This window comes from Austrofundulus limnaeus, unplaced genomic scaffold, assembly GCF_001266775.1.
Source record: "Austrofundulus limnaeus strain Quisiro unplaced genomic scaffold, Austrofundulus_limnaeus-1.0 Scaffold256, whole genome shotgun sequence".
Lineage (NCBI taxonomy): Eukaryota > Metazoa > Chordata > Actinopteri > Cyprinodontiformes > Rivulidae > Austrofundulus > Austrofundulus limnaeus.
This window is the reverse complement of record NW_013952658.1, coordinates 161,548-169,920: the sequence shown is the minus strand read 5'-3', so window position 1 is coordinate 169,920 and position 8,373 is coordinate 161,548. Positions and strand designations below refer to the sequence as shown.

The following is an 8,373-nucleotide window of genomic DNA, read 5'->3' as shown; positions in this document are numbered from 1 at the left end:
ACTGCAGGACACGTCACTGCATGGAGTTTCTTCCCACTACAGTCGACAATGCAGAAAAAACRGTCAGACTCGTCACTTACTCGACGTTAATTTATCCACAATCTGTCCCGGAGCTCCACAGCTTTTATCAGTCAGATTCCCCTGTGCTCATCGTCTGTTTTATCTCCATGAGATTTTTACAGGTTGATTATCTTTATAAAACTCAGCTTCCTGGTAACAGTCGGCTGGCCTCTGGAAGAGAGTCGGTTTTTTTCATTTTCTTTTTTTTACCGAGTGGTTGATGCAGCGTCTGAGCACTTTCAGCACAAACAAACATGCCCACGAACTTCAGACCAATCATACATTATCTTCCTCGCAGGGGGGGGCGTGAAAGKTTCGGCCAGCGGGTTGTGCCATAAGGGGCAGCCGAGTCAATGCTGTGAACACCGGTGACATAATTTTTGTTGTGAAACTTTGACAACCTGTGCCGACATCGGCAGTTCGGAGGGAGTAYGTTTCAAACTTTAGCTATTTTGGAGTGTTTTTAGCTGTTTTGGGTCATTGTCCTATTGAAGACCCGAGGCCTGCGACTGAGACCAAGCTGTCTGACATTGGGCACCATATTTCTCTCTAGAAGCCCTTGATAGTCTTGAGATTTTCTTGTACCCTGCACAGATTCAAGACCACCTGTGCCAGATGCAGCAAAGCAGCCCAGAATATAAAAGACCTCCTCCATGTTTCACAGTAGGGACAGTGCTCTTTTCTTCATACAGTATGCTTCATTTTCCTCTCTGTGAACATAGAGCTGATGTGTCTTGACAAAAAGTTTTATGTTTGTCTCATCTGTCCAGAGGACTTTGTCCCAGAASCTTTGTGGCTTGTCAACATGTAGTTTGGAAAATTTCAGTCTGGCTTTTTTATGATTTGGTRTCTTCCTTGGTCATCTCCCTTTAAGTCCACTTTGGCTCAAACCATGATGGATGTTGTGATCTGACACTGATGTTCCTTGATCTTGAAGTTCACCTTTAATCTCTTTAGAAGTTTTTCTGGGCTCTTTTGTTATCATTCATAATATCCGTCTCTTTGATTTGTCATCAATTTTCCTCCTGCGGCCACGTCCAGGGAGGTTTGCTACAGTCCCATGAATCTTAAATTTCTGAATAATTTGTGCACCTGTAGTCATAGGAACATCAAGCTGCTTGGAGATGGTCTTATAACCTTTACCTTTAACATGCTTGTCTAATTTTCTTTCTAACCTCCTGAGACAACTCTTTCCTTGTCTTCCTCTGGTCCTTGTTGAGTGTGGTTCACACCATGTCACCAAACAGCACAGTGAGTATCTGTAGTCCTATATACAGGCCCACTGACTGATTACAGGACTGTAGACACCTGTGATGCTCATTAGTGGACACAACATGGCCCTTGGGTCACATTATTTTCAGGGGTACCATCCTTTCTGTCCAGGCCTGTTTCATGAGTTTTRTTTTTAAAAAGATTCTGTTGAAYCATGGCTGAAAAGAAAYGTCTGACTTTCATTTGTTCATTTTCATAGAATTTTTATTTATTATTACTTTTGTCAGATTCTAGTTATTTCTGTGACYATTGTGGGTTTTTCTTTCATTAAACGAKGGGTAACAACAATTTTGTCCATGTGTGTAACTTACTAAAATGTGAYGTGAGCAATATATTACCTGCAACTTGTGCCTCACCTGTCAGTAGCACATCAGCATAAGCTGAAAATTTTGTGCATATACGAAWATAGGATCTGGCCATCATGCTGATAACATACACCTAACTAACACCTAACTAATGGAACTTACGGCAGCGTGTTGGACAAAATTTGCACGTTAGAAAAAGTCTAAAACATCATAGTGTGACAGGGCCTTAAGTATTCTACTGGAAATTAATTTTAATACAAAATTAGAATAACTTTGTTCAAATTATTTGTACAGCTACAACTGTGACATCTTTTAAAACAAAAAAATTTTTTTATTTAAAGTAGAGTTGGGCAAAATCGTATCTTGTATTAGAAAAACTTTAATCCTTTTTTTTTGGCACTTGACGATTAATACTATTAATGCTGCCAGGCAGAATGACTATTAATTTACAAACATATACAAAAAAAGGTTCTGTCATAACTGGTTTTACTTGAAGTCATTTAGCCTGGTAAAAACCAGACCCTTGTCCTTCACTTTGCTTCGTACGAGGGTCTGGTCTCTCGGCTATGGAGAAGCGATTCTTGCTGGAGSCGTGGCCTCTGTTGAAGTTTAAAATGATTGGATTGGTTGGCTGCAAGTGCCAGCTCCACTGTGAAGGAGGCTAAGCTAAGAAGCTAACCGGAAATCACGTGTGCTGTAAACAACCCTACTGAAAGGAGAAATATACCGAGCCAAACGAGACGACTGTAAATGAGAGCTGCTGCTTTGTCAGAAAGATTTAATTTAATTTGAAAGCCTTATCAACACGGACTGGCTTCATTCACTTCCTCCACTGCTGTATGCTAAAATAACTAGCAGACATTGCGCAAGAAAATCAACGTTGTTCAAAACACTGCCTTCTGTTTGCTGATTGGTCCAGGTAAAATAAAGTACAAGCAGACACTGTGCAGAAAATTGACGTTCTGTTCTCTGATTGGCCAGAATGAGAAAGAAGAAATCCTTGTCAATGGGAGAAGTCCCAGACGGAGCAGTGAAGAGAAACTAGAATTAAGCAGAAATGCGTAGGAAGGCAAGGGCCAGGCTAGAAGTCTGTACTTTTGACACAATTTGGAACTGATTTTTATTGAGAGCGAATCTTTCCCACTAGAGTGATGATGTGGTCATGTGACTAGGGAGGGACTCCAAGGGATTAATCGTAATATTAATTGTTATCTGTTAAATACCACAGTTAATCGTGATTATTATTTTTATTATTTTTTTGCCAATATCGCCCAACCCTAATTTAAAGATTTGGATTTTCTTCATTTACTTTGTGCATGAATGAACTCCTGTTTTGTTTCTGATTGACTCTACAGCCAACAAGCGCAGGAGCCTGTATGGAAGTCCCTATCTGCAGCAGGGCTATGGAAGTCCTTATAGCACAAATACAGCTAACAGCCCTTACAGCAGCGGCTTCAACTCCCCCTCCTCAACCCCCAGCAGAGTGCCCATTGTGCGACAGCAGCTAATGCCTAGTAACGCTGGTATGAGTTTAATTCAATATCTTGTACTAATATAATTTATAATAATACTGAARTAGTAATACTTGTTTATTATGAGATGGAAATGCTCACTTATTGTTTCCTCATTAGCGCACCAGAGAAATGCAGCAGCAGAGAGGAATCCTCCAGCGATTAGCCCGCAGTCATCAGTGGACAGTGAGCTGAGTACATCAGAGATGGACGAGGACTCTGTCGGCTCCTCAACTACCTACAAGCTCAATGATGTCACTGATGTCCAGATAATGGCACGCATGCAGGAAGAGAGTATGTGCCTAGTTTTAACTTCAACAGTAATCTCTGTTTTCCAGCAGTTTTTCTCACAGACTTTGTGTGTGTCGACAGGCTTGAGACAGGAGTACGCTGCGACAGCATCCAGGCGAAGCTCGGGTTCCTCCTGCCACTCGCTGCGACGCAGCACCTTCAGTGATCAGGAGTTGGATGCACACAGCCTGGAGGACGAGGAGGAGGCGGTGCACCCGGCCTTCCCCCAGCCTTCCAGCCGCTTCAGCCCCTCCCCTCGCCACTCCCCTCGCGTCTCTCCCAGAAATTCGCCTCGCTCGCGCTCACCTGCTCGCTCTATAGACTACAGCCACGGCCGCAGCTCGCCGCAGCCGATCATCAGCCGCCTGCAGCAGCCTCGCCACTCGCTGCAGGGCCACGGCCACGACATGCAGACCAATGTGGTGAAGAATGAAGGTAAACGGAACGAGCGGAGAAAGAACGTGAACCAACAGGTTTATCGGGCTTGAGTTAACCTCCTCCTGTGCTGCTGTTGTAGAGAAGCTGCGTCGTAGTCTTCCCAACCTCACACGCTCCTCTGCTGCCGCCGCAGCTCAGTCCCAGGAGCCCGTCAAGAGCAGCCGCAGCTGTGAGTCCAACCTGCAAGTGGCAAACGGAGGCTCCCCCCGACACCAGAGTCAGTCTGCCAGTGAGTATCATCACCAGGGGGTCTGATTTTACCACCAAGCACTCAGGAAGGTTCACAATTCTTTATCGAATCACCTTTCAGATGAAATTATTTCAACGTTTGTTTTGTTGTCTGTGCTGATAAATCTGATGATAGTCACTGTGGGAGTGGAGATTACCTTCCTCTGCTTTGTGAMTTTGGTGTTTAAGGATCCTTTTTAACCTGTCTCACTTGTAACATCTTAAATTCACTCACAGCTCTTCTCTTGTTGTCTTGGTGAAAGTGTTGCAGAATAAAAGCATGTTACCAACAACACTGAAAGCTGCTCAGCAGCTCCAGAATCTCTCACTAACGTTTCCTTGTTTTAAAATCACTTCTCTGTAAGTAAAGACTTGATTGATTGAACGTAACCCTCCTATATAATGGTCTTTACTTTATTCCAGAATCTGTAGTCCTTCTGCTAGTAGAGGTGGGTAGAAAAGGATCAAAGTAGGGCTGGCCTGAACGATTATTTTGATAATCGATTAATCTGTTGATTWTTTTTTCAGTTAATTGATTAGTGAACTGGCCACTGTTTCTGTCACAATCTGTCCTTCCTGAGTGCAGATCCAAATGCACAGCTCATCTCACCTGACCACACTTATGAAATCACCTATAAAACTTCAGTTTAATTAGCTTAATCGTTAGTGATGCACAATAACTTATTTTAAGAACCGATACTGATAACCGATAACTTTCTCCTTCTAACGGCCGATAACCAATAATAACCAATAACATGCCAGGAGATAAGACTAGTCCAAAATGGGTAAGATCATAACATAAATAAACAAGACAAAAAAAAAAATGACACTAAATTATATTATTTGCAATAAATGCTTAGCAAACAATTATTTCTTAAAGTATATCAAACAAAACAATTTCTCAAATGACCATCTTTTAAAAAAAGGCACATTAATTATAAAAAAGACCTTTAACACTGATCTCAGATTTAAACAAAAGAGAAAAAGTCATTCCACAAGTTCAAAACAGATAATGCACTAACACTAGTTAGATTCAAAATAYATTTGTTTTTATTATTATTAATATAGGATTTAAAACATTTTTCAATGCACACAGAGAGCTATTCAGTAAACCGTGGCTAACAGGTAACAAAATCTTCGGTCTTTAGCGAGGGTGAACGGCTGGTTGTCAAGTTCCATCATTTCCATCGTTAAATTGCTTGAGATCTGCGTCCTCTGGMARTTTTATTGKATTTGTCAAAAGCCTCAGCAATGATTTAAGTSCCGATGAGTTCTTGAACACTAGCTTGTTGCTGTTAGCATTTTGGCAGAACAGACTTTGTGCTGCATTCAGGAGKTAACGGACGTTACATGTTCTCAAATTGGGAGTAGTTGTTCTGGCCTTTTTATGTTTATAATTATGAAGTTTGTGTGTAACACACAGGGTTAATTGGTAAAATAATATTAATAGTTCTTAAAATGACTGGTTGTTTTTCAGCACGGAGTATTCTAATTATTTTTCTAGTGAGAAACTTATTTTTTCTGACGCCACTTGAACGTTGCTCAGGTCGTGCTGGATGGGAAGCGACTTGACCAAAAAGGATAAAAAAGGAGCGCACTCACCGCCGTGCTGGCAAACATATACATTTATTATCAGTTCTGTTTGTTATGATATTGGACCGATAGGTATGAGGTCATAATTTCCTGATATCGGGCCGATAACTATCGTGCACCCCTATTAATCGTATGTGTTTCTAACATTAATACTCCTGATTATAAAAAAATTAATTAAATACAAATGAAACTGCAAGTCATCTTTTAAACAAACAACTAATGTACAAATAACTCAAAACAGCAGCCTCTCTCCAGCATGAGGAGCTGTTAACCYGCCTGCAGGGTGCAGATGTAGCTTTTCAAGTTCAAAATAAACTAAACAATAACTTTGGTTAAAGGTGACATTAACTCAGACCCATTTTCAAGGTGGTCTCGGTCCGTTTCCAAATGAACCCTGGTGCGGTTCTGACCGCCCTCAAATCGAACTAACTACAGGAAACATGCTCCTTTTTGGCCACCATTGTTAAGGAACATGGTAACAATTAGCCCAGTTTTGCTAACGCTACAAACAATGAGCTGTTGTGGGTCAGGGAACATCTCGTCTCTTTTGGGTTTCGGCACATTTGCTGATGCTGTCCCAGTTAGAAGTTTTAGTTTGGCAGCACGGTGGCTCAGTGGTTAGCACCAACGCCTCACAGCAAGAAGGTCCTGGGTTTGATCCCCGTTTCGGACCTGGGGTCTTTGTGTGTGGAATTTGCATGTTCTCCTTCGTGATTGTGTAGGTTTTCTCCGGGTACTCCGGTTTTTCCCACCCCTAAAAACATGTACAATAAGTTGCCTCCAGGCCTCCCTTGAAAAAGAGATCTGAGACCTCAATAGGATTAAATAACGGTAAATAATAATATTAACGTGAAACTGCCGTTATATGAGCTGTTCTTATTAACAGCACCATCTTCATTTCTGGGTCTGTGCTCTGTCCTGCACCATCAGTTCTGTCCAGTAGGACCAAAGACTGTCACACACACATGGCTTTATTTATAAATTATAGCCCACTTGCAAAAAATGCCCAATGTGAATGCAATCCATACCATAGGAAAAAAATCTACTCAGCTTTTAATTCGGACCAAACACATGGACTAAAATACTTTTCTGGTGTGAAAACATCATAATTCAGTGATTTAATATGAAGCACTGAACTCATTAGCTAACGATAGCATAACTGATAGCTTTGCTTCCAATACGAACWGTGTTCTGTTGATAAACTAACAAAAATTATAGACATATGGCCTCAGCACAAAGGGATCATTTATTTAAAACATGWCTAAAAAAGCATCAACCTGATGAACAAGCAAACTTTCTAAAACTTACCCACCTGGAGAGGACATAATCACAGCTGCAGCGTGTTAACGGTTCAGGTGATCAGGGTTTACTGGTGCTCTGCTGCCATGGAATGACGGAGTCTGCATTTTACCTTCTGTGGTTGGTTGGTTATTTATTTATTTATTTATTTGTCAAATGTAGCCAAGTTTTAAAAGATTAAGTCTTGGATGTGTCGGCGCTGCGGCTTCTCCTGTGGTTAGCAGACCATTGCTTCTTCAGTAGTAAACAAAGCAGCCACAGACAATAGAAGTGATTTTGCCCCCAGCAGTTCATGTATATCATAGCAAATGCAAATTAATATTTATGTGGGTAAATAATACAAATATTCAATAATTAAATTCTGTGTTAAAAATATGTTTATAATGTTATGTTATATTATGTTTATGTTTATAATCAACGTTATCGATTATTTTGAATAATCTGCGCAGCACTAGATCGATGGGATGGTTTCAGCTATTTAAATATGTTGTGACTGTTTTTCTCAGCTCCTCTGTTTGTGAGACAGAGAGGAATGTTTGTCATCTTCTTCCTTTAGATTAGAGATTCTGTTTATTTCGTGCCTCCAAAAGGTTTAACGGTGGAAACAGTTGGTTCTTCTGTGTTTTTCTGCCTGAGCTTTGGCTGCACTGGACATGTGGGACACTTCACTGGCTGCCTCTTGAACTATTTTCTCTTATCTTCTGTGCAAAAGCATGCATTCCCTAAACCAACCTCTTTGCTTCCATCTGTGCTCTGACTGGTTGTGGAGCTGCTTTCACATGGTTGTCTGTAGAGCCCTCTAGTGGCCTCCGGCTGCACCTCAGGCTCTAAAGCCTTTATTCTTCAGTGCTCCTGTGACTCAGGCAGAATGAAGTCAGATCCCACACTGACGTTTCCTTGTTTTCCAGTCACAGCTCAGCTCCCAAGGTACTCAGCTCCTTCTCGCTCATCTCCGAAACCCAAACAGCTCCTCCAAAAGCCGACAGCCCTGCGAGGTAACGGCCCGCTCACTGAACCAGAGGCTGTGGGACTGATCTCACACACTGACACACACAGTTTATGACACACTCAACACAACTGGCTGCTTACTAAAGGTATAGACTGCTGATGAGAGCAAATGATTGATGAGGTGTGTTTACGGAGCGAAAGCAGAAAGTGCATTAATGGGTCTGTTTCCAGGGTTTTACRTCTGAGGCTTTGAGGTAATGCAGTGTGCAGTTTTAGATGCTGTTTATGGAGCTTCTCTCTGAGTAAGAAGGAAATTGATGGAGCAAAGTGGTTGTTGTGTAACTTCCACACAGCTGTGCAGGACTGGTGCAGCTGATTGTCCCAAGTGTGTGCGTGTGCGTGTGTGTGTGTGTGTGTGTGTGTGTGTG

The 8,373-nt window shown here is 41.7% G+C and overlaps 1 protein-coding gene across 3 annotated transcripts in view; it reads left to right on the top strand.

Moving 5' to 3' along the window:
- slain2 (SLAIN motif family, member 2) overlaps window positions 1–8,373 on the top strand; it is a 32,626-nt gene that overhangs the window by 17,451 nt on the left and 6,802 nt on the right. For 2 of the 3 annotated variants that reach the window (XM_014020525.1, XM_014020526.1), the window contains exons 3-6: window positions 2,993–3,160; window positions 3,269–3,442; window positions 3,521–3,874; window positions 3,957–4,106. In XM_014020525.1, the coding sequence (XP_013875979.1) occupies window positions 2,993–3,160; window positions 3,269–3,442; window positions 3,521–3,874; window positions 3,957–4,106 (846 nt within the window). Of the gene's footprint in view, window positions 1–2,992; window positions 3,161–3,268; window positions 3,443–3,520; window positions 3,875–3,956; window positions 4,107–7,905; window positions 7,993–8,373 lie in introns of all 3 variants that reach the window. The other variant, XM_014020524.1, reaches the window with a different exon arrangement.